Raw genomic sequence first — 27,611 nt, forward strand, 5'->3', positions numbered from 1 at the left:
CCTCTTCTCCAATGGCTGGCCGCTGTTTAGGAGGCCAGCCAATGGAGAAGAGGGGCGGGGCTGTAATGACCTACTTCTCTGTATGTTTTTGGTGCTTCTGTCAGTCACCAGGTCATTACTTACCACATCCTTTCTCAGGTTCCAGAAAGACACCACATTTCACAATACTTACCCAAGAAAGGAATAAACACTGACCACATATAAGACCATTGCCGAGGAGCTCGCAAATAACAACAAGTCACAACACCTCCCAATCTGAGAGGGTACGCAGAGTAAGTCACAACACCTCTCTATTCTTTGAAAGGGTACACAGCACATGCTCCTTCTAGCAATGTAATTTAGACATCCCTGATGGGAGCCGATTTCCCTCCCGTATCAACAATTACCCATTAGAGGGGAATCGCCCATCCCTCTGTAAGTACTTGGTAAAAAAAAAATGTCCCGACCTTCCCTCACAAGGAATACAAGCAAATGATGTGCTCTAGGGTTTCTTTATTACATGATAATAGGATGACAAAAGAAAGAAATGACTAAACATCACAGTAAACATTAGTAGCAATCATCAACACATACATAAACATAGAACCTGAAAATAAAAGCATAGTAAAAGACAATAAGTACACCTGGAACACCTCACCATAATCTTAGGCATCTTGTCATCTGAAGAAGGGTCCGTCTCTCTTTCCCTCTCCTGGTTGGGTCAGGACTCTCTGTTACACAAACACGACTGCACGTCTGCACCGTGATGTATCATCAGACCGCCAAAACACCAGACCAGCATCTCAGCTCAGCATCTCTCAGCATCTCAGAATCTCAGAATCTCTCCCTCTCTCGGACCCCCTTTCTCTAGTATAGAACTCTGATCCTCTATCGAAGCTTCTGGAAGAACCCGCCTACCTTTCTCACAAGATTCCTGTACTTTTCCACACCAAGCACCCAACAGCAGCTGGCCAAGCATTTTGTTATGGCGCCAATGCGAAGAAGGCACATTCCTCCTTATAAGAACTGGTCTGCTCTGGTTCACTGCTGGTGAACAACACATGTAATCTCAAATATCACCTCTCACCTACAGAGGCTCAGAAGATGGCTGCAGTTTAGAATATGGAGTTGCTCAAGCATAGGCCTCTACTACTTGGAAAGCAGAATACATTTTAGACCACGTCAAAGCCAATAGGCTAAAGTCATAATTCACCTAAATCAAATAACACTATGCACTTAATCCCTCAGTATCCACTATGGAGCACATGTGTGCACCATCACCAACAACTCTGCACCTCGACATCCCACACCTTCTATTCTTTGGCAAGATTATTCTAATGCAAGACCATCCTACATTAAGGCTAAAGTAACATAGCACACTAAAATCAGTACACAATGGTGGTGATCGAGGGTCATCACAGATCATCAGACCACTAAAGTGGCTCATTCACTACAGGGGCTTAACCTCTCTACTCCAAATCATTAATTCTCGCCAGCGAGACTGCGCATGTGCGCAGCCTGCGCTAGCCGAGACCTAAAAACTGTATACCTTGATGATTGTTTCAGTAATTGAATTATTGTTAAAAAACAGTTTCCAGGGTCCAGTGATTGGTTTTTATGTCCTGTTCTGTTGGAATAAAGGACCATGAGGAAATAATCACTTGCACAATGTTTCATCATCAAAAGGCGACTCTCGTTGCATCTTGAGCGCCAAACATTGGCGCGTGTTCATTGCTTTTTACCCTACAGTTTCGACTGCTGAAAGCTGACAAACTCTACTAGTATAATGCTGAAGAACAACATGTGTGAACAAATTTGATAAGACTGATTCCCGTATGTTGTTCCCCAAAAACATCTATTTCGATTGTTTTGTGGCCACGGGAATCATCAGCATGCCTCATAAAGATAATTCCAGGATGTAGAAATAGCATGGATTACTCCTGGCCACTCCTAATCAGGATTCATGAAAGGGGGTGGTGATGGACAGAGCATCTGAATTAAGCAGAACACTCATACCCCGTCAAAAGATCAGGGCTTGATCCATCACCGTTTTTTAGCTCACTGCACCATCCCAGTTAAGAACCTGGCTATATGCAAATTAGTCTGTCCCTGGCCCAGTGCATCATGGGAACAGGGCAGACCAAACTACCAAGCCAATTCTTTACTGGAAAGGAAACAAGCTTCCGGGGACCGGTTTCTGGCATTGCAGCCGTCTTCGGCCCGGCTTGCTGGAATCCTGATGGTGCAGTGAGCAAGGGACTCATGTCTGAGCATACCCTGCCACTCCTATAGTGGCCAAAACGATTCATGAAAGGGGGTGGTGATGGACAGAGCATCTGAATTAAGCAGAACACTCATACCCCGTCAAAAGATCACGGCTTGATCCATCACCGTTTTTTAGCTCACTGCACCATCCCAGTTCAGAACCTGGCTATATGCAAATTAGTCTGTCCCTGGCCCAGTGCATCATGGGAACAGGGCAGACCAAACTACCAAGCCAATTCTTTACTGGAAAGGAAACAAGCTTCCGGGGACCGGTTTCTGGCATTGCAGCCGTCTTCGGCCCGGCTTGCTTGAATCCTGATGGTGCAGTGAGCAAGGGACTCATGTCTGAGCATACCCTGCCACTCCTATAGTGGCCAAAACGATTCATGAAAGGGGGTGGTGATGGACAGAGCATCTGAATTAAGCAGAACACTCATACCCCGTCAAAAGATCAGGGCTTGATCCATCACCGTTTTTTAGCTCACTGCACCATCCCAGTTCAGAACCTGGCTATATGCAAATTAGTCTGTCCCTGGCCCAGTGCATCAGTAAAGAATTGGTCTGCCCTGTTCCCATGATGCACTGCTTCCAGTAAAGAATTGGCTTGGTAGTTTGGTCTGACCTGTTCCCATGATACTCTGTCCATCACCACCCCCTTTTTGAATCACTCCTAATCAGGGCCTTAGTGCCTCAGAGAACTGCTGAGATAGGACACAGGGAGAATTGATGTTAAATTACCCTACACTGCTCCCTCTGGGGGCTACCTTTACGCACAGAGATGGAAGAGGGTGATCGTTTCAGTGCTTAATTTGAGCCGGTTGCTTCCAGTGCTCGGCACAAGCACTTGATTGTCAACTCCGGCGCTTGGGAGACTTTGCCACAAGATGGCGCTGTCTGTTTAATTTTGAGATGACCATGACAACAGTTAATTATTAATTCAATATACATAAAAAATGGCTATTACCTGCGACCCAACCCATTCTTATAGCTTTGGGGGCATGTAATAGTCTGAATTGTTATGCTTGTAGGAATGTGATGGTTAGTAGTTGTGTTGTTGCTGTCATTTGCAGGGGCAATGTGTGCTGCAAGCTCAGTGGCCTCCTGACAAGAGCCCTGGCACTTTTTTTGTTGTTTTTTTTCAAATGAAACCCTGGACAGTTTAGATACAGTGTAAGTTAGGTGCTGTTTTTCTCTCTTGATCTCTGTCCGCTGCCTAAAGTATCTTACGCCATCCTTGTGGCCTGCATCAGAGTCTCATATCCCTATTTTTCTCTTTGCAGTTGATTTCCGAGCGACAGAGCAGAATGAGGATGACGACTCTCCCCTGATGCCCATCAGCATGTCAGGTACCTGAACTCTGATGCACTTGTGCAAAAAATGTCTGTAGCACCCTCACTTTCTGTTCCTCTGTTCAGAGCGCAGCCGTTCCTAACCAGCTCTTCTAGGCGCTTTGAGACCTAGTTCAACGCCATCGCTGGGAATAGTCATAGCCTAGCTCTGAATGCCATGGTAGTAACGGGGGCAACATCTCTCGCCCGCCATCACCTATGGTGAAATACGGGCTACAGGCGGTATCTGCTAGGTTTGGGAACTCCATGAGTACTTTTCTATTTTTATGTGGAATAATGAGTGGGAACATTTTTGCAAACATTGTTCCCCTACTGAACTCTTTTGACCACACAGTTTTCTCCATGTTGTACCTTGAGAAAATGACCTACGCAAGATTAGGAGTGAACACAATTTGTGCAAATCTGCAGCAAGTGCAAATCTAAAACCAGGTTTAGAAAGCTCGAAATTGAGGCTTTAGTGGGGTACTTAGGGGTAAGTAGCCCTAAAGAGACATGAACACTACTGTAGTCCTTTTTGACTAGCACATCTGACACTCCGAATCACATTTGTACATTTACCTATGTCTTAAATCTTATAAATGTGAGTAGAAAAATGTACGTGTCCATTGTCTACATATGCCATAAAATAATATAAACAAAAGAATATGTTTGTGCTCCTGATTAAAAAAATATTTAATATCTTCAATTTATTTAATTCAATGTATTATTTTTGTGACTTTCTTTTGTTACTTTTCCTAAGAGGTCATGTCTGTAGTGCATTGATTATGTTGGATCTCAAGAATCTCCTCTAATATTGAACTTTATCAATATTCATATGCTTGGTAACGACTGATCACTTAAAATTGAAAACAGCTCCTGATAAAGGAACTAACCAGGAATTAGCAGTCAAATACTGTAGTTACCTTGCCTGGCGTGGCCTTGAGGAAGACTCTTGGGGAAGCGAAACGTGTCTGCTGCCTTAGAATGTGTATGTTGATAATGCCCGGTTCCATATGTTGAAACATGAGTGCAATGGGTAGTTAATGGGAGCAGGAGGTGTACTGTAAACTGGGGTCCCCTCGCCCCAAACCCGGGTTCCTCCACCTCATTTAGCGGGGGATACTGCAGTGCTTTAAATGGGCCGGTACTGTCCGGTCCGGAGTACCTGCACTTTTTTCTTTTGAGAGGGAGAGTACCGGCACTTCTCAAGAGAAATGCAATACTTTTAATCGGGGAGTACCGGCACGTCTCAGAAACAAGCAGGTACTCTGTACCAGAGTGCCTGCACTTCTATTTTTCCATTCCAAGCACTGGATTACTGTCAGCGGGGCCGTAGCTGGATCCCCGAATGGTAAGTGCTGACCCAAAGGTCTGTCCGGTGAAGGACCGCTGGGTCACAATGGTGGTCGGCCCGCCATCTTTAGGGTGGGGAGACCCTCACTGACTGTCCCTGCCCTTCTCCGCCTAGGGCAGAGGAAATGTAGACTTGCCTGACAGGTAGGGAGAAATCTCCCTGCGCATCGGAAATATTTGCTTTTTTACATTTATTTAGAGAAAACAAACACCCTTTTACTGAAAGTAAATAAACAAGAGGAAGGAGACTGCATCAAAAAGAGGTCTTCTGACCCATTGACATTAGGAATAACTTCAGGGTTAAATTAAGCTGTTTTGCATAACACAGTGCCACCTTTTTGGCCTTTTTGTGCTGCTGACTGTATTGCTCATTACCACAGATTTGCTGATACATAACCCTATAACTAACTCATTTTATGGGGCTCATTTTATCAGTATTTGGAAGATGAAAGGCTGAGTCTGTCAGCTTGTGAAGAGCCCATTATTCACAGATATCCACAAAGAGAGTTTAACTCACTGAGCTATCTTATCATCTTTCAAGTAAATTAATGCATGCTAATTGAATGCTCAAGCAGTGGTGCAGAGCTCCACAGCCCTGTATTCACTTTGAATCAATTAGTTCTGCTTGCTGCTTTCTTACTGCTTCCTGTTCTGTGTCTTGAAGTGCTATGATGTGACCAGCAGGTGGCGCATATGCACTCTAGAATCCTAGGTCGTTTGTTTAGCAGTTATGTAATACACTGCCTCTTAAAACCAGTGTCAGTCACTTACAATAGTGAGCTCAGGGAGAAAAGTAGCTTCAGTGTTGTGTGTGGGGCAGAGTTGTTTCTGCCCCCTGACGTTTGCTGCTGTGGGGCAAGTTATCTAGGTGTAAAGTGTCTGCACTGAACACAGCCCGGTGTGCATGCACTTTGGGTAAGTGTCTTTGGGCGATTCTTACTGTAGAACAGTGCAGTTGAAGTGATGGTGGTGAGCACATCACTGGGGTAAAGTCACTGCCCAGTCTTCTCTTCCTAGTTCGTGAATCTGGACAGAGCTTGTCGGCAGCATTGCTCACCTCCCAACGCTTGAAGAGACTCGCGACGATACAGAACTCAGCGGCCAGACTCATCCTCAGCTTCCCCCAAATGGACCCACATCACTCCCCACCTCAGGAACCTCCACTGATTCCCCGTCCAGAAAAGATGCCTTTTCAAGACAGACATGCCTACAAGGCCCTCCACGACCCACGACCAGCATGCACCGACCACCGCCTGAACTACCACCAACCCTCCAGACACCTGCACTCCGCCTCCCTCGCCCACAGTCTCCACATCCGTTAAAGCCTCAGCGGAGGACACTCCTTCCCCTACCTGGCCGCCAAGTCCTGGAAAGACCATTCCTACCCCTCTGAACAGCATCCTATCTCACAGAATTCAGAAAGAGACTCAAGACCTGGCTCTTCGACTGATCGCATAAGGATCCCAGCGCCTGGATACCCTCTTGAATGATTATCAGCACTATGCAAATCAAGAATGAGTATCGGCACTATGTAAATCAAGAAGGATTATCAGCACTATGCAAATCAAGAAGGATTATCAGAACTATGCAAATCAAGAAGGATCATCAGCGCTATGCAAATCAAGAAGGATTATCAGCGCTATGCAAATCAAGAATGATTATCAGCGCTATGCAAATCAAGAATGATTATCGGCATTATGCAAATCAAGAATGATTATCAGCACTATGCAAATCAAGAATGATTATCAGCACTATGCAAATCAAGAATGATTATCGGCACTATGCAAATCAAGAATGATTATCAGCACTATGCAAATCAAGATTGATTATCAGCACTATGCAAATCAAGTATGATTATCAGCACTATGCACATCACGAATAATTGATTGAGTGCTGGGAAGTATGCTCTAGTGTGCGCTTGTGTACATTTGTTCCTTCATGGTGAGAACAAGGAAGCCTCCAGGCAGCCATACATCTGTGCACACAAAGGCTAGGTGGAAGCCCTTGAAAGCTCCTGAGGTTACAGAGCTGTGTTCAGTAGGTCTGTGGCAGCATCAGCACGAGGGAAGGTAAACAATGCATTGGTGCAGTAGTACAGAGTGTTCTAGGCCTCAGGGACAAACTGTTCCATTACACACACAGGAAGACATAGAAAGCCCCTAGTGCAGGGAAGGATTGTTTCTGTGCAGGCGTTGGAGAGAGGGTCGTGCACCGACAGCATGGGGCTTACTTCTGGAGTATGATTGAGAGAGATAGTTGGGGGAAATCAGAAATCAGAGACCCTGTTGGTAGTGCCTGCACTCATTTCAACGTACTCTATTGGAGAAGCTTAACCATGCCTTGGTTAACCAGTGTTGATATCCAAGACGTGGGATGGACTCAGAACCAGTGCTTCCACCCAATCTTCTAGGAAAAGGCATCCAGATCCTAAGATACCAAGAGTAGCTATACTGTGCTTTGCACACCTGGAACCTCACCACAAGTGAAGTGGAGAAACCCTACTTACCAGGAAGGAGCCCACTGTTGCCTGCTATCAAGCAACGCTCCCTGTGGAGGCTTACCCTTCCTGGGGTCTACAGCATGCACAACATGTGGGCACAGTGGCAACCTTCCAACTGAATTTACTCCCTGGGTGGATGTTGCCTATGTATAGCCCTCCCATGGGAAGAGAGACAGAATTGTCCTTCTTGAACATACCTTAATAGTCTGTCACTGAAGAAGCACCCGCTTCGTTCGATTGGCTGAAACAGAAAGATAACAAAAAATGTTACCCAATGGAAATGCTTGAGACAGCTGAGAATTCCTCTGAGCAGCAATCCAATACAGTGCTTCTTACCTTCTCTGCGCCATCACAGATATGGACTACGTGTATGCAAATCAGCCGTGCTCTATCCAGAAAGGGCCAGAGCAGCCCAGACTCCTAGACAGTCTACATTCTGCATGAAAAACCAGGAAAAATGTAATTCATGTATGCCTTTCCTACATTTACAAATATGATTACACAATTAGTCTCTTGGTATAGATAAGGGGAAGACCCTCTCCCCATACGCCAGTGGTTCCCAAACTTTTTCGACCTGTGGCTCCCTTGACCTAATTGGCAGTGGGCCGGGGCTCCCCATTATGTCACTTTTTTTTTCAGCAGCGACAATAACTGAACATAATTATTGTAACAGTAACTTGCTGTTCCCTTGTATCATGCTACTTTTGTGTAGCGCTCTGATACCTACGGGCCATGTCCGTGCTATATAAAATAACAAATAATAATGCAGAGCCACAGATTCAACTCAAAACAGCGATCTGAGAGCACAATCATAGTTAATAGATTTTTAACAGCTGTGCCCTCTAATTTTTTAATGTAATATTTTCCTAGAACACAAGAATTTTTACCTATTAACATGAAAGCTGGTCTTTTTGTCAGCTGTGCTTCAGATATTGGCATTGTTAATCTGAAATATTTGGTATCATTGATTAAAATGTTAAAGATATGAATTTCAAAAGCAGTTGAAATTTTTATATCCCATACACATTTTTTTGTATGTGTATGAAGCGGAGAATGGAATGATTGAATAATTAATAGGTGAATATACATGGAGGGATAAACTGCTTGATGAAACGCCTGTTTTTCTCTACAGAGGTGACCTGCCATTTTTTATAGATCTGACTAAAAGCAGCAGGCCCAGGGTTACCAACTCTGGCCATTAGCACAGGCTTAATTATCGAGCATTATGAAGTTTTGGGCCACAATGGGGAATAAAGTCAGCTTCAGAATCACCAGGATATTTAAATCATGCAGTTCTTGAAGTTCAGGTACTTCTCTGTTTATATTTCCCACTTGCTTTCAGCAAGTTAAAAATGTGAGCAGAAATACACTTTGTTTTTAAACTCGACAATCGTGTAAAGATGGTAATTCCGCAGCAGTAATTAAGGGAGGGAAAAACGAGGGAACTGCTTTCACTGAGGTGAAGAAGGAAACCTGCCTGGCCGTGGATGAGGGTCAGACTGGGTCCGGGAACCTAATTCTGGCTGCTTGCAGCCTATTTCCACAGCAAGTTTGCATACTGGACTTTCCGGCGCGGTGTTTCTTCACACGAAAGACATGCGTAACAGCAGCCTGCATACAAATATAACACAAGCTTCGGGGTCACGAGTTTGTAATTTTCCCCTTCTTCACAGTTAAAGTTAAAGCAATGAATAATCTAGTGTGCAACCAACCTGTTACCTTCTTTTATCTTGTAAAGAGGGTCCCCAGAGGCTCGGCAGAACACTGGCAGCGATAACGCTGGACAGACATTGCTGTCTATGGCGGCCATATGCGGAGGCTGTGTGAAAGCAAGTATGCGCGTATGGCGGCCGGGCTCTCGGGCCAAACGATGATTCTGGATTAAATAGGTGGCAAATGCAATTTCCCGGTGTTGCACTGCGGCTGGGTGTCATTTAATTAAGCTTTACTTACAGCCTTCAGGCTGACAGGTAGGGCGTCAAAAGACGCATTATTTCTTAATTGCTCAGCTGCATTTTCTAAACATTACAAGCTTGTTCCCGCAGCGTCCGCGGCGCCCCTGGCCTGGCTTCTCTTGATGGCGCACCGGGGTGCCGCGGCGCACAGTTTGGGAACCACTGCCATACGCCCTTAAATCTGGGTTTGTGCCCAGAACAGTTACCGCAGGTAGGTGCGGTTTTACTATAATACATTTACCTGTTAATCAACAGGCGCAGGGCCAAAGGCATAACTTATTGTCGACGTGTTTCATGTTTTTTAATTTGACAAAAACTTCTTCAGGACCCCAATCTGAGAGATATATATATATATATATATATATATATATATATATATATATATATATATACACATATACATCGATCTCTCTCTCTCTCGATCTCCATATATATATGTCTCACATCGAAACGCGTCAGGTGACTGATTATTCCCTGCTGCCAAGGAGCTTTGAGAAACATGAAGTCCTGTCGGACGGCTCCCCGCGAGTGCAATGCCAAGCTTTCGGGCATTTTGTGGTACAATATATATATATATATATATATATATATATATATATATATATATATATATATATATATATATATATATATATATATATATATATATATATATATATATCTCTATATATATATATATCTCATTGACGAAGGCCAGGAGGCTAAAACTCCTTTGTCAGTATGTTCGTGTTTGCGTTTATTTAAAAATAAATTATCTTAAGAAATTACGCTGAGTGCTCAGCGTTCTTGAACTGTGTCTTTTTCGTATCACGCAAGTTCGTCCTCGCGTCTGCTGAACCCGCTGTGCTGAGAGTGGGGGAATTGGCAAACAATGTGAAAGGATATATATATTAAACCATAATTGCCACTCTCAGTTGTTTTCAAAATATTTCTATAAATGATCACATTTGTAACATAATTCTTATATAAGAGAACCTATTGGAGCTAAAACTGTCATCAAGGTGAAGGTCTGTCCCATATCCATCCCGGGGCACTAAACCTATGATTATAGTTGCAAATAAATGAAGTTAAATACTTGAATAATTTTTTATACACAACTATATACATTTTATCTGTGAGAATAGCAATCTCTGATGAAATAATTGTAAAACAGGAGACTTAAATTTCGAAATGTGAATGAATATTTTTTGTAAATAATAAAAGTTATATTGAAACATATAAAACAATTTTTAACTGTTACACAGAAGACCAGGGACAATGATAATGGATGTTAATGTGATGGATGTGTGTCTTCATACGCTTAGACATGAGGGTGGTCTCACAGCAGACGAAGGGGAAGGCTGTAGAAGGAGAGAAAGTTAAAGATCATCAACATTCTAGACGTTCAGTCTCCAATCTTGGTTTGCTGCGCCGATTGTAGTATCAAGGAGGGAATATTGAAGTCACACAATATCATGACCAGAATATTGACGACAAAAGATCAAGAAGGTAAGTGCACAAAGAGAGGTATAGATTAACTATTCTTAACTCCACATCTGTCTACCTTGAAGACCTATATGTCTCCAAGGTATGTATATGCAGAACGAGGTATAGAAGATAGACACATACTTACCTACCACTGTTTTGGTCCTCGATAATCTGGTCACGATATTGTGTGACCTTGATATTTCCTCCTCGATAATCCTAAACCACACCACTCGGGCTAAAGTGTTTTGTGAGCGCATCAAACTGTTATCAAGAAATATAGCTCGGGATGCTTTTTAATGGACTCACCACTATTCTATCTGAAGATGTTCCTAAGAAAAGCTTTCATAGTCTCACACGCTAGTTCTTGAGATGAGCACCTCATATCGATAAGGCGACATGGAAAGGGACATTGTGAATAGAAAGTCATTCTGCTTCTTAGCTATTCTGCTGCCAAATAACGAAACGGTAACATCAGTAGATGGAAGACGATGATGTGAAAAATCCATGTCGGCTAAAAACCAGAGTGAAACTCATCAGATGAGGATTGGCCTGTGTGAAATTTATCAAGAGAAATCTTTTTTCCACTTATTCATTCTTTCCCTACAATAATATAAAGAGCGCTCATAGGCCTCCTTCCGTTGTATTGGTATAATGCTCAGTATGGTGCATGGTACCTCTATCCGTAAACAAGTTTGTTCACCGACTTGTTATTAGCGAATCCCAGTTGATCCAACAGAAGACGCTGATATCAATCAATACTTCTTGATTTGCTCTAAAGTAACTAATCAACAGCTAAAATAGTCTAATTCAAGTTTTTGACATACACATTTTTTTTTAAAATGAAGTCATAGGATATGGACAGAATTTACCAAGCAAACATATAAGAAGTAGTATGATATCTAAAACAAGAACATCTTTAAAACATCTAAGTGTGTATTGATGCATATGAATCAGCAAGGATTCATGACAAAATGGCATAGTTGGTTATGCAACCATATTTTCCTAAATGCTAGGGATCATTTTGTGAAAAACATTTGATAAATAAAGATGGAAATATTTGTGCCACGCTTTACAACAAATGGATTTTGGCTTTGTATTCAGGAAAATAACACTGGTATTATACAACATTCAGGAGACCCTATCACAGTTAATCTGTAAATAAATGCAAATAAGAAGGAACAAGGCCACCCATTTTTGATAATAAACTTTGAATTGTATATTGAACCTTTTCCCAATGTAATCCGAAACAGTGAGAAGATTGATCGTTTCAGGTCACATTATATGCAGATAATCTAGGATCTAGATGTTACCCAAGGAAATTCGCAAAGCATCAGAATATAAGTGCAGTACTAAATCAAAGGAAATATGTATGTGTTGTAAAGTTTACAGACCTAAATCATTTCAAAGAAATCATCAATTTTCACTGAAAGAAAATAGTGGGCTGCCTGATCTCAGTCTATTGTATGTTATGTAATTTTGTATGGCACAACTAATCACACTTGAGGGTATCCAGGCTCTGTTACACTTACCAATTTCATAATCAAGTGAATAAACTATTATCAGTGATGATGCTGACAAAGATACCTATATATTTTCCAACATGCTTGCACCTATGCACTTAATTCCTCTTTCCACTGTCTAACATTTTGTCTCCGCATAGTCAGCTGGAATAAGGAAATCAACTAGCTTTCTTGGATGAAAATACTACAATGTTCAAAAAAAGGAGCCTTGGCATATGCAGACTTAAAATTGTACTAATAGGGAGTTGATGTTCATAAAATCTATTTTCTAATATAATCAGAAGTGTACACTTCAAAGAACAATATACTACTGTAGGGCTTCATTAAGCCTGAAGAGTGTAAGGATTTCTTATTGAACTTTGGCTGGAAAAGGTTCTTTAAATGGGCGGGGCTGCAGAATTATCAGAAATGGATTAAACCCTTCTTAGACATAATTCTCATGTATTTTTTCATATTGTTTTACAAAAACTTTAGAAAAATTACATTACATAAATAATATATGAATACAGAAAATACTCCACAAATAAGACATTATTAATTAATTCAATTCAATTCATAAGAAATGGCTACTTCAAAATTCCAAATGTTAATTGTATTTATATTTAGTCTCAAGTCCTTTAGTGTCTGAATCCAGCACTTAATTTGTAAATAAACATAAGTGCAGGGCCCTTGTCAGGAGACCACTGAAGTTTGCACCACCCATGCCCATGCCCGTACCAACACAACTACTAACCATCACATTCCTTCAAGTGTGACAATTCGGATTATTCAAAGACAACACCCAAAGCTAGAAGAATGGCTTGGACTGCAGGTATTAGTCATTTTAATATATGTTAAATTATTAAATAACTGTTGTGCTGCTTTCCAAATTAGACAAATAGCACCACCATATGGCGGACTTTCATAAGTGCCGGTGTTGTGAATTAAGTGCCAGTGCTGAGCACCAGAAACCACTGGTTCAAATTAAGCACTGTCTGAACCAAACACAGTAAGATCATAACGGAATACATCAGCAGAGGAACTAATAGATGGTAGCTAATTAAAGGTGCAAGAGATTTGTTGCTCTTGCTGCAAAAATATCAACAACAATGACGGGTCTCCTAAGCATGGCAAGAGAATCTAGATTTTATTAAAAAGATAGAGGCTAGTGTTGTCCATTAACTCCTCTCATGCTGCCACTCACAACAACCTTAAACCTTATAAGCATACACTCAGGCACATATGCTACTAGCTCTTGAATGTTCATGTTCTTTACCTTTTCCCTCCTGCTACAGTTTTTCTCCTTGTCTTTTCCCAGACCACCCTTTTATGCTCAATATCTTTCTTTCTACCCCAGAACTACATCTGTTTGATCGAAGCATCATCTTCTCTCCTTCCTAATGCTCATCTCCTGGCAAAAAGAAACATTATCCACTAACGTCTGACTTCTTAATGCAAATTACAACATTTGAGTCAGATATAATGGCATAGCTTATAAACCTACTTATTTAGTTTTTCCTTCTTCCTCCGTTTGTCTAAACCTCACTAACTAGAGTAGAATAACACCGGCAGAGAAAGGGAGTATTAATCGAAGATGATAAATGGAATGAACCTTTAAACTTCTCAACAATAGCATTTTCAGTTACCAGATGAACTCTGCTTTCTTCTGAGGAGGTTGGATTATAACAGAAAGGTAAAAGCATATTTGACCCTAGGACTGGGTTTGTCAGTCCAAGATACAAGCAGCTAGAAGCCGATCGATCATGCGCATTGAGTGCAGATCACTCGAAGTACCAAATAATTAGGTGAATTCCTTTTACATTTCTACACGACACGTTTCGGCCAAAAGTTTAAGGTATAGCCATTTTGATTTTGTTTGGAACTCTCCAAGCAATGGTAAATATGGCAAAGATGATGCACATATCAGAACATGATCATTCATCTGAAGACGTGTGACATCTAGACTCGCCCTTACCTTACCTTACAGAGAAAAACACAGTACAAAAACAGACAAAGTAAAGTAAGTTAAAATAGAATTGGTCCAGGTATTTCCATTCAAAGAGCATTTGTCTGGCACAACAACACTTTGGGGGATTTGTTATGGGACCTACGTAATGAGGGGCTTTAGAAATCAAAGTCCCCACCTGCCTGTGATGCAAGTCTACATACAGAAACATATAAGGCTGTATGACATGCTTGTCTATGGGACAGCGCTCCCCTGGCATTGGGTTTTCTAGCCATGCCCAGTCTGCCCACCATTTCTCAAATAGAGTAGGGTGAAGGAATTGTAAGGCGTTGCGTTTGTATGAACTCTTAGTAAATGGGTATGTGTAAAAAAATATTTCTGAAACGGTTGATAAGTAGGGCTCCCGGTTTTATGGTATTTGGGTATTTTGACATTTCCGTCTGTATTTATCCATATTTATTTTTTGCTAATTGCTAATTTTATCTGTATTTATCCATATTTATTTTTGGTTTTATGTAAAAATGAAGCTGAAATTAGTATATTTACACATTTATTTAACCAGTAAATATGCACTCATGCTTGAATGCTTACTAGGTTTCAATTTTGTAAACACTGACAGAAGATAAATCAATGTACTTATAAGAAAATATGCCTATTTCAGTATCAAACTTGTGCATATCTACTGCTGTCAAAGCCTCTTTACTAAAATTCCTTTCTTTTATAGCCCCCTTTTTCTATCATTTCACACAGCTATTGGCCTGGCTGACAGTATTTAGAATTACTCAAAAAGCAACCCAATTTCCGTTTTAATCCACATTTAAAAATAAATGCAGCTAAGAAAATAAATGTTTTCTGTCTGTATTTATCTGTAAAAATCTGTAATAACGGAAAACAGGGAGGCCTATTTATAAGGAATGAATGATAAGTCCAAAATTAAGGCTTCTACTCAAACCAGAGAAACTGGAATTGAGACCGCGTATCTTCAGGGGAAATAACAATAACAAACCTACAGGGAAGGAAATGCACAATTCCTTTTGCTCATATGCATGGGCATTTTCTTCATCTTGAGGAGACGGTAGGGTCCAGCGAGCATTTGCAATGGATGTTGTTAGGCTTACATATGACTTCACTTTACAATCAGTAGCCATATTTTCATAAATAAAATCTTGTGTTAAACTTAGGGAGGATTTCATTGACACACCTCTCTGTTGAGCACAGTGGCAACATTGTCTTAACGGGGCTGGTGATTTGCTGATGCCTTGCATTGGGTTGTTCGCTTGTCGCTCATGAGCTGTCTTCGGTAAGAGGATACACTGAGAGGCTGCAGCAGGGCTGCCTGGCTCAGGGTGGATTAGCAGGTGCAGTGTGTAGTTAAAGTCTAATAGGCTTCCATGCAGTGCTCTTGATTGCCTGATCCCATAATGGGTGAAGTCTCGTGGGATCCCTGCTTTCCCTGTTCATCTAGAGAGCCTTCAGCCATCTTGGGGTCAGGCTAATCCGAGGTGCAGATAAAGCGAACATGTGCACCCATGTCAGGGTCAGGCTTTCACTCAAGCACAGGCAAATAAAACAGAACTAATGCCTGTTACAGTGCTAAAAATAAACGGATTGCTTTCTGTTAAGAACGCAAGTGTGAAGTAGAAAATTGACTGCAACAAAATGTATATATTGAATATAATGTTATGTTATGTTATGTTAACCCCTTTCATGCTCATGACGAGCTCAGCTCGTCATGCAGTACAGTGCTCCTGTGCTCGTCATGACCACATCCGTTTTTTATTGCTGTCCAGCACAGCAGGATAATCTCCCTAGCAGCGATGCGGTTACCGTTTTGTAGAGCGCACAGCTGTCCCAGCGAAGGGGCGTCCCGGCGCTAACCACGATAATATGTTTACCATGAATGCCACGAGTGCAGTTTCTTGTCAAACCTAAAAATATAGTCTTTGCATCAAAGGCTTAGAATCTAACAAATAGTCAAATCAACCTAGTTCTGCAACAAAGGATTCCCTTGTTGACAGCAGAGCGAGAACATTCAAATCCCCCAGCAACCCTACCTCCTAGCAGGCCCTGCCCTCAACCTTACTGGAAAGTGTCACGAGTCTTTAGAGATATAGGGTCAGATGTACGACCACCCAATTTGCGCCTCACAAATAACGTCACAATTGCGAGTCGCAATTTGCGAGTCGCAAATTGAGGTGTACAACAGTGTCAGAGACACTTAGCGATTCCCAATGTGGTCGCAAAATTCGAGGCTCATGAATATTAATGAGCCACTCGTAAGTTGCGACCCCATTGGGAATGGCAGGCCCTCTTAGGTATGGTGGCCTGCTGGGCTCAGCAGACCACCATGTCTGGGGCTGCTTTAAAATAAAGCAGCTTTGTTAATGCAGCCCATTTATATTAAAGGAAAACGGGATGCATTTAACAAAAAAAAGGAACGTTTTGTTTCATTTTTTAAGGGTTGGTAGTGGTCCCTGGGACCACTGCCTGCCCTTACAAAATATTTTCAGAGCCAGTCACAAAGGGGAAGGGGTCCCCTGGGGACCCCTTCCCATTTGCGACTCCATTACCACCCTCTAGAAGAGGGTGGTAATTTGCAAGTGTTTTGCGACCGCAATTGAGGTCGCAAAACATTGGTACATGGCTTTGCGGTCCCTATTAGGAAATAATTGTGACTCACTTAATAGGCTTTGTACATGGCCCATGAAGTTTTTGCATGTGCAAACGGGCCGCAAACCTATTATACCATAAATCTTTTTCCTGTGTGTGATAGAATTACTAACCAAATACCGCATAATAGGGATACAGTTAACCTGCACGCACCAGAGTGCTACAAAGCAAGCATGACTTAATGTTGCTCTATTAATGCAGCAAAGCCATAAATGGACTTCGGAGGCACAACCTTGTCGCTTCCTAATCAAAGTGATGTGCGCATCGAGGTCCATTGGGTTATTTCCATCATTTTTTTCCTGATGGCCCAGTGGTCTTCCAGATGTCAGATCTGAAGGGGTCCCCGAGTTCCAGAGTCGAGGTTCCACCTTCACCCATAACATTTTCTGCGGATGTTGAATCTGTTGGGGAGAGTAGGAGGAGGGTCCAGGGTCATTTACATAATTATTCGTAATTTTGTATAGTTTCTCCACTTAGAAGGTCTGAAGTACCAGTGCTATACTGGCCGCATATAATTGTGTTATCAAAGGAACATGACAGGTGAGGAATGGGCCCAACTGATTGATGAAAGCTCACAACACTGAGATAGGCTTAACCTGAATAACATTTGCATGCCTTTTAAGGATTGAATATCTTGGAGATTAAATTTAATGTCGAAGCATTTGATCAGGGCCGGCGTTAGCGCTGGTAGCGCCCGGTGCGACAAACTTTTTTGGCGCCCCACAATGACCTCCTCCACTGATCCCCTCATTACCAGCCTCCAGCAGTGCCCCTCATCTCTCTATAGCTCCTCTATCACGTGCATTTCTTTTGTTTTATGGTGCTACTCATACCAGTGTAGGGGATCAGAACACTTTACATCACACACACACACATTATACAGAGACAGTAAATCATATGTCTGTAAATCAGTGTATAAGAAATTGTACATAAGACAGAGAATTACAAGGTGTAGGAATCACATGTCATCCATACCAATAGGCAGTAAAGTTAAATAGTGTTTGTCCTGGTGAATCACAACCCTTGAATTTAAAATGTACCACAGTGGTGGGGGTTGGCTTTACTAGTCAGAATGTATTTCTACACAAACGATCCCTTTTTAGCAACATTAGGATAATGTAAAACTGGGGGGGGGAACAACATTCTAACATATACCATACATTTTGCGTGCAGCTCTTCGATTACGGTCAATAGGTTACTGTACTATATTAGGATTGTAATTTATGAACTGCGACTAACAAAAGGATCTCTGTGACAAAAGTAGTGACCCACTGAGCTAGCCACATAAAATGCAGTTCTGTGATCCGCATGGTACACATTCTTTGCAGCAGGCACATTAACGTATTGTTATACTCCTTTTTCTCCCCTGAGGCGGAAGCCGGGGGCCCTTGAGCACTCTTGCTCCTCTTGAATTGCAAAGAGAACAGGATTTACTGAATGCAACAGCTTTACTTTTAGAAACTGTAAATATTTTAATAGGTCGATTTTAAAGATCCTGTTTGGCCCTACCTTGGGTGCAAGAATTACGTTGCCCAGAGCGGCCTCACACCCCCTCCTCAGCTCGAAAGCCTCGCTAGTTTGGGCGCTCGGCGCTGAATTCATTTTGGGCGACATCTTGGGTAGGGGTAGGATCGCGGTCTAGTTGATCGGCGACCCCGCCCTCCCAGGATACAAAAGGAGTCCCTCCTCATTTGCTCGAGGTATTGTTATACTCCTTTTTCTCCCCTGAGGCGGAAGCCGGGGGCCCTTGAGCACTCTTGCTCCTCTTGAATTGCAAAGAGAACAGGATTTACTGAATGCAACAGCTTTACTTTTAGAAACTGTAAATATTTTAATAGGTCGATTTTAAAGATCCTGTTTGGCCCTACCTTGGGTGCAAGAATTACGTTGCCCAGAGCGGCCTCACACCCCCTCCTCAGCTCGAAAGCCTCGCTAGTTTGGGCGCTCGGCGCTGAATTCATTTTGGGCGACATCTTGGGTAGGGGTAGGATCGCGGTCTAGTTGATCGGCGACCCCGCCCTCCTCACGCCCCCTACACTGGATATAAACATCAGAGTCCCCCGTCCGCGCAGCGGGCGGGCGCAGCGGGCGCGCCGAAGGCGAGCCCGTCTGCGCCCGTCCGCGACCGGACGGGACCATGGGCCATGCCCCCTGTGCGAGGCGGTACAGAGTGTGGCAGGTCGATGAGGTATGATTCTATCACACTAAAAAACTTAATGCCTCCGATCACTCATACCTGTCAGCATTCTGTCCTCCCGGACGCTCCTTCCGGTATCTGTTTACACTGTAAATTTTCACTGACCAGCTATCAAGATAAATCCCCATCTAACAAAACCTACAAAATGTTTCTTTTAAATTGCCGGTCATTGACCAAACATGCCACACAAATGTCTCTCCTGCTGGAGGAACATGAACCAGATGCAATATTCCTGACGGAGACCTGGTTAAAAGACGCCTCTGACATGGATATCACCTCTATTTTGCAAATGGGATATACCTTGCAGAGACTGGATAGATCAGAAGGTAGAGGAGGCGGCCTAGGCATCCTTCTTAAAAATCATTATCTTTGTAGAACCTCATCGGCCGGTATTTCTAATTGTGAGAGTATGTTATTCACTCTTGAACTTTCACCCACAGACTCATTCTCTGGTGTACTTATATACCGCCCTCCCAATCAAATAGGGGATTTCATTGAATCAGTTCAGTCAAAAATAGCTAACTCTGTGGTTAGTAGATCCAATTTCTCTGTATTAGGAGATATAAATATTCACTTAGATGATCCTAACAATTCCATGGCTAAGGCATTTCTGGACAGTATGGCTGCTCTCCAGATTACACAGAAAGGCTTTGTGCCTACGCATGAAAAGGGCCATCTTCTTGACGGTGTTTTCAGCAATGATAATAGACTGGAAGCAGGGACTCCATTACCTCTTACCTGGACAGACCACTATCTAATACCTATTCAGTGGACCCCAGCTACGCCATCTCAGCCCTCTCCTCGCACCAACCTTTTTGGAAGAGATTGGTCCAAAGTCTCCCCAGACCAATGGGCCAATTTACTTTCGGCCGCCCCTCCCCAAAGGGCAACAGACCCTGCAGCGCAATATGAGAATTACATCAAATGGCTGTGCACAGCCCTGGACTCTATTGCACCTATCAAAGCCCTTAAAGAAAAAACTAAGTCCAAGGAATCACCTTGGTACACTCTTGAACTTAAAGAACTAAAAAGGGCATGCAGAAGATTTGAAAGAAACTGGAGGATTTCTCGTAGTAAGATAGACAAAACAACACACCTTGAGGCTATTAAAAAATATAAATTAGAAATTAGACGAACCAAAATTTTATACTTCGAGGAAAATTTTTTAACTGCCTCCAACTCTTCTAGAGAAATCTTTCAGATAGCAAAATTCTTGGTTGATGTCCCCCTGGTTCCTGCTGACCCAAGCACAGCTCAGGCCTGCTGCGAAAGTCAAGCTGAGTATTTCTATAGTAAAATACAAAAAATTGCCTCAGCTTTTAGCTCACCTAATCTATCCCAGGATATGGGAGCCAGCTCATCTAATGTCACGACTCCAACATTAAATGACTTTCCACTGCTGGATGAGAACTCACTTGGGACTATTATGATGAAAATGAAATCAGGATCTCCTACAGACCCTGCCCCTCCCTATCAGTTAGTAAAAATTGAGCACATTGTCAAACCTGTTATCCTCAATATACTAAACTTATCCATTTCCACAGGTTCTGTACCCACCGCATGGAAATGTGCACAGGTCAGGGCTTTGCTGAAGAAACCCACCCTGGATCCAGGTAATATGGCCAACTATCGGCCTATTTCCCTCCTTCCGTGGATCAGCAAACTCTTAGAAAAACATGTCAACTCATCTATTACTCAATTTTTAGAGAACCATCATCTTCTCCACGATTCCCAAGCGGGCTTTCGCCCAAAATTGGGAACTGAGGCGGCCCTCCTGGCGGTAACTGAGCTGGCCAGGAAGCAAATGGATCAAGGCGGCACTACAGCAATTATGTTGCTCGACCTTAGTGCCGCCTTCGATACCGTTAATACCAGCATTCTTCTTCACCGCCTCAATCGGATGGGAATTTCTGGGAAGGCCATGCATTGGCTCCAGTCATTCCTGGAAAATCGATCCTTCAGGGTAGTTGAGGGTACCATTCACTCAAAAGTCTGGCCCTTGGATCAAGGTGTACCTCAGGGCTCTTCATTGAGCCCTACCCTTTTTAATATTTACATGCAACCGTTAGCTGACATAGTGCACTCTTTCGGCCTTGATATAATCACCTACGCCGATGATACACAATTAGTGGTATCTATGAACCAGGCAGACTCTTCTTCATCCAACTTAAGTAACTGTTTGGTAGCGGTAGCTCAGTGGATGGCCACCTCGCATTTAAAATTAAACGGCGAGAAAACTGAGCTCATGGTGTTGGGCAATTCAACCATTCCCAGCCCTCTGTCAGATTGGCCACCGTGCATGGGTCCCATACCCCAACCAAAGTGCCACATAAAGAGCCTAGGCATTTGGCTAGACTCCAATCTCAGCTTTATGCAGCAAGCTACCACTCTCTCTGCCACATGCTTTGGACTAATGCGTATGCTGAGAAAAGTGTTGCCCCTTCTCCCCTTTGAAGCCCGCAGAATAATGGTTCAAGCCATTATTCTGTCCCGCCTAGACTACGGGAACTCGTTATATCTAGGTGCCCCCGCATTTACAATAAAAAAACTACAGGTGACCCAGAACGCTGCAGCCCGCCTCCTGTTGGGCCTCAACAAACGAGAGTCAGCCACCACTGCCTTGAAGAAACTGCACTGGCTCCCTGTTAAGGCCAGAGTGCTGTTTAAATCTCTTTGTCTTATGCACAAAGCTATGTGGAAGAATGCCCCCACTATGATTTGTTCTTTGGCAATACCCTATCTCCCTCACAGATCCCTAAGATCCAGCACTGCCTTTCTGGCTACTGTTAGCAAAATCAGACGGACCAGATGGGGCGGACGCTCCTTTTCTTGGAATGCCGCGAAAGAATGGAACTCTCTGCCCACCTCCCTTCGCAGTGAGCCTAGTCTTTTAAAATTTCGGAAGGATCTGAAAACTTATCTGTTCATTTAATCCCTTCCCTTCTAGTATGACGGTACTTAGCGCTACGAGGCCTCCGGGTTGTTTGCGCTTTATAAAACCCGATTAATAATAATAATAATAATAATAATTAACCCTATACACTACTTCATGATGAGCCAAAACCGCCACTGGACAAAACTCCAATCTCTTTCCATCAGGAACAATAATCCACAGCTTTACCTTGAAATATTTATTCTTTCCTGGAAGTTGCTGGATACACAAGGCACTCAACAGCAGGTGCCTTTAAACCCATGAACGATTTCAAAACACAGTGCTCCAAAAGCTCGTCGCCCAGTACAGTGGCACTTTTCACACTGCTCTAAAGCTGCCCCTACAATTGACAACAATAAGCAATTTGTTGTGTTTTGTAGTCTAAATAAACACTTTATCTGAATCCATCTCTACTGTACATAAACCACATGTAGTCTCCATAACTGCTACCTGAGGCTCACTTTCATCTTAACCCCTTCCATGCGTTCGTCGGCCAACGGCCGTCACGAGTACTACCTCCGTTGTGCCACGCACGTCCGTTGGCTGATGCGGCCCCGCCCACACTGCTAAACCGCCACACCGTAGTGGAATTGCCGCCGCGGGTAAGCGGTTAAAGAGCAAGGGACCAGCGTTTTAATAGGGCGTTTTGGTGAGGGTGAACCAGCGTATTGTAAGGATTAAAGAATTGCCCTTATGGTGCTGTCAGAGGATTTTGCAAGGCAACTTCAAATTCTGCAACCTTATAAAGAAACTTGTCCTTCAGCCTCGCTCTTCTGTTCACTCATGCCCCCCCCCCCCCTTTCACTTGCACTTATAAAATCTCCAGTTGGCAGTAAAGTGCCTCTTCTATAAAGCCAAATGACCCCAATAATGTTGGGTTTAAAAATAAATGAGAAAATAAAACCCTAAATTTGCAGCTGGAAATATGCATTGTCCGTGGTAGTCAAACGCTACCACTCACCTGTTTTGTGAGATGTTGCATCACAATTCAAGCTCTGGTAGAGGTTTCAGTTTGCAAATTTTAACCTTAGTGGATGTTTTTAGGGGGGAAGCAACCCCTTCATTACTGACCTGCAAATGCATTCTAGTGGCCAGGAAAAGACCACTCCTATGCTGTGGCAGTACACAGAAGCCTCTTGGAGATTAGAATGCAAATATCCCCTGAGTGTCCACTCTGTTTACTTCCTATTCATGGCACAAACAAGCTCAGGTAATTTTCCCCTTAATCAGTAAATCTACTTTCCCACCTTATTTCTTCAGCCTCACTCCAGGTGAGTGTCAGAGACCGAAACATGCAAGAGGCGAGGGGTGATCAAAATGCCTCCATGTTGTGCTTAATGTGGAGTTTTTGGCGTGTGGTCTGAGAAGCTCATTTTATAAAAACTGGTCCACTGATGTGAGTGTGAGTGTAGATAAGTGCTGCCCTAGGAGCTCCTTTCCTACTGGTCTTACGCTGATGATAGGATGATTGAAGGCTTGGATGATGGTAAGAGGTGCATTGTGCAGTAGTGAGACCTCTCCTACTCTTGTCTCCCTGCGTCTCTTGGGCCACGCGTTGTATGAGAGGTTTGTGTCAGGATGGACCTTTTTACGAAGGTAGAGTCAGATTTTAAGGCGTGTGGCTCGGGTTGTATACTTCTGACACTAAACGCTAGATCGTCCCTTGACGTCCTCTTTCCAGAAGCTGTGACAATTTGAAGATGTCCCTGCAGAACTTGAAGAGATTCCCAATCCCAATCTTTGTCAATGTGTGCTGTCTCCCAGAGTGGTCCATGGATGGTGGGCTTGGTACCTAAGCAACCGCATCATCTCCAGATCCTGCTGTGGACAATATCTTAAAATGCCTCCTCTCAACTGCAGCAGAACCCCTCTGTTTCTGCGGATCCTGCAGGAGGAGCCACCAGGGAACAGCAGCAGAGGTTGGGACCAGTCAGGGGCATCCTCAAATGGCTGTAGCCGAATCGCCCTCATATGGCGTCTACTGTGGAAGGATCCCAGGAAGTGATGACGTGCCAGTATTTCACGTCCTTGGCGGTACGCTACTGCCCCTGATATTGGAACTGGCCTTTTCTCTTCCCACCATTGAATAAGGACAACTGAAAAGCTGCCAGACACCTCAAATCCTCACTGCTTTGAGGTTTCACCTTGGCAAAGGCATGAAAGCGTAAAACTAATTTATTGAACATTTTCGTCAGAAGAGGCCAAACACATAATCAATTACTTATATGAAGAAGATTTGAGTTGTAATTGGAACAATATTTGGACTTGTGATTAATCGATGGATTTGAGATTAACGGACATGAATAAGGATTGATAGAGTGAAAATTAAACTTGACTTTCACATTGGGACATTGAAAAAATGATATATGGATGACCTGCACCTTTGATCAATAATACTGTATTATATACAATTTTGTTTACTTTGTTGTTTGACCTGTTTTTAAATTTTCAGTGCTCAGGGAGGAAGTGTTCACATGATGAATTGCCTTTCTTTTCCCTATCTTTCTGTTTAAACCACTAGTTTTTTAAATCTAATTTGAGTCTTATACTAAACTTGTTTAGGCACCATATTTTCAAGACACTCTTGCTATCCTACAAGGTTTCCATGGAAGTCAAGTATAATTGGTAAGTTTTGGTACCAAGATGAGGTGGACCAGTGTCCTGTATAAGCACAGCACATGATGGTAGAACATGTTCAATCACTCCTTGACTCTGTGGCGGAGAGTGGAGAACCAATCACAGCCCCTGGACATGGATGAATCCACCAGTCTACACATTCAAAGGTGTCCTTGGTGGGAGTGCCCCAACCAGGCCAGCCTCAAATACACCTGTAGGGAGATGTAGTCTGGAGGGACGGCCCCTCTCTCTCAGAGGGTACTTGTGCACTTTCCAAAGGAAGTAAGGCTATTCTATTCAAAAGACTCCCACTTGTGGACAAGAATTGGGGGACATGCAATTACAATGAAATTATATTGGTATTGTTTGTAATGGAAAAAACCCATGAATGTTGGTTTGTCGTAACAGATGAAATTGTTGAATATTTGAAATAATTTTTACAAAAAAATACTATTATTATAAAAAATTGTACTTTACTCTTTTTGTATGTTGATATAAATGGAAAAAATATTATTAATATATATATATTATTTTTTTAAGAAATAGAAATTGCAAGTTTATTATGGCACAATTTTGGACAGACCCATATAGCTGTTGTCAACTTTATGAAAGCAATATAGGGCTAGTGGCAGTCTTTGGAATAGATTTGCTATTTTTTGCTTCTCCCACACCTGAAAGCAATTTTCAGGGGGTACCTCTGGATATTTAGGGCAAAGGAAGTAAGGCTTCATCTTTGACTTTCCTTAGACCTTTTGCAATCTCAGAAATCTGTGAGCCTGCCACTTGGTAACACCGCAATCCTTCTTTAAATCCCTCTGCTGTGTTCCATCAGGCTCGTCTTTGGAAAACGTGACTGAATGTTTGACTTTTGTTTGTGTTGCCTCCTCCTTTGTGGCATTCTCAGCTTGGTCATCTGTTAAATAAGTTGCCGACTATACAGATCCAAACCCGGCATCGAGGAACAAAACTAAGGTGGTATCTCTATGGTACCCTTCCAGTTTATATAGGAAGAAAGGTCCTAGGCAACTAAACAGTTTAAAAAAGACACACTAAATGTATCTATGTTTGAAGCAACAGATCAAGAAATGCTAGGATATATTTCAAATTATTTAATAATCAAGTCTTAAAAACATCATCATTATTTAAAAATACACATTATTCAAAACATGATTTCTTTTCATGAAAACACATTAAAAAAACAAAACGTGGCAATGATTTAAGTCTTCATGCGTTTCGGAGTACACAAAGCCTTCATCAGGAGTAGCAACAACTTTATATTTAGCCGTTCAACTATTAGCATTACGCTGGGTAATATTGCTGTACCCCTTTTCTTATTTTTGATGTGTAAGATCTTCAGATTCTATGGATAGCTGACAATCTTATTAAAAGGTTTTATGATGTTATCTTGTCATTTCCTGGTAGTTAGCAGTATTCAAAATAATGGTTGGGTAGTTCACAATGATGGCAAAACCCCATAGGTCACACAACGTTACTTGTTCCTCCTTTAGTTGTGCGTATAGATAATCTGATAAAGAGTGAAGAACAGGTAAACGTCCACTAAATCTGCATAGATGGCGGATTCTTAATGTGAAAGGTGCGGCTTCTGTATTATGATAGTTCACTGCTTCGGGGTGCCGTGCTAAGTGGCTACCGGCGTCTTTCACTTCAGGATACAAATTTATGCCATGCCCCTCACCAGCGCTCACCCTTTGTCCCTTCCAAGATCAGGGCAAGGTTGTAGCTGGTGGATGGTTTCAAGCGAGAACCAAAAGGAAGGACTTCCATTAGTTGAAGCATCACCTATAGTTTTGGACTCAACTACTTTTTGAATTAAATTCGTGGAGCTATTAGGGTGTCATCTGCTGATACTAACCTGACATGATGTATAGACTCTAATCGGATTAATGATTCATGATGTTTTTCTAATGATTCACTTCAATTTTGTCTCTTTTTGTATTTTTTTATATTTTTATTGTCTATTTGGTATATGATGAATGTATAGGAAACTTGTTTTATTACTTTGTTTTTAATAATTTGCATTGATTGATCAATAAATTAGACCAGATTTTGTACAAATCTAGTTTTTATTTTATATTTTTTAATGTTTCTTGGTATGCATAACCATGGGTCTTTCTGATTTATGACACTGGTGTGAATGAGGTGTGGTTTGAACTAGGGCAACCATTAGTGACATTTACCCAAGGGATTTTCTTTTTTCTGCTCATCATATTTTAACCACAGAAGTCAAGCGCATTACCCAAAAAAGTAATGTTGCCCAAACAACTTTGCGGTGCTAATTTTGTGGCGGTTCGCAGAAAAATGCACTCAAGGGTCCAAACGCCTTGCTGGGGGAGTGCGCATGCACAACAACGCCCTGCCTCATATTTCTATTTCGCTGCAGTTCCAGGACCTGCCTTTAGAGGGGGCAAGTTCCTGCCAGTTGGCAATGTGAGCGACTGGTGACTTGTGCATGTGCTCGGGCCACCATAGACGTAACGTTGGCTACTTTACGAGAATCATTAATCTTTCTAAATATATTTAAAGGAAGGGTTTGGTGGATGCATATTTAATAATAAAGTTATCATCTAGATATGGCTGTAGGAAACCAATGACATTTGGTTCCTGTTGACATCATCAGCATTGGAAACAGGTGAGCCGGCAGCACAGGGTGTACCGTGGGATGAAACACAACACCTCTGGGAAGCCTCTGTTTATGGCAGAACAATAGTTAAGCCTCATTCATAAGAAAGGTATTTGTAGCAGCTGTTTAACTGAAAGTGCAATCTCATCCTTCCGCATAATGATGTGGCCTGAGACAGGAAACCGCAGGGCACCTGAGGCTACCATGAATTATGCGATTAGTCCATTTTAATGGTAATGCTGC

The 27,611-nt window shown here is 42.4% G+C and overlaps 1 protein-coding gene across 8 annotated transcripts in view; it reads left to right on the forward strand.

Annotated features, from left to right (window-relative positions):
- THRB (thyroid hormone receptor beta) overlaps positions 1-27,611 on the forward strand; it is a 597,833-nt gene that overhangs the window by 454,304 nt on the left and 115,918 nt on the right. For 7 of the 8 annotated variants that reach the window (XM_078663973.1, XM_078663978.1, XM_078663979.1 and 4 more), the window contains one exon: positions 3,525-3,590. In XM_078663973.1, the coding sequence (XP_078520099.1) occupies positions 3,525-3,590 (66 nt within the window). Of the gene's footprint in view, positions 1-3,524; positions 3,591-10,684; positions 10,869-27,611 lie in introns of those variants that run through there. The other variant, XM_078663977.1, reaches the window with a different exon arrangement.

This window comes from Lissotriton helveticus, chromosome 10 (genome assembly GCF_964261635.1).
Source record: "Lissotriton helveticus chromosome 10, aLisHel1.1, whole genome shotgun sequence".
NCBI classification, from domain to species: domain Eukaryota; kingdom Metazoa; phylum Chordata; class Amphibia; order Caudata; family Salamandridae; genus Lissotriton; species Lissotriton helveticus.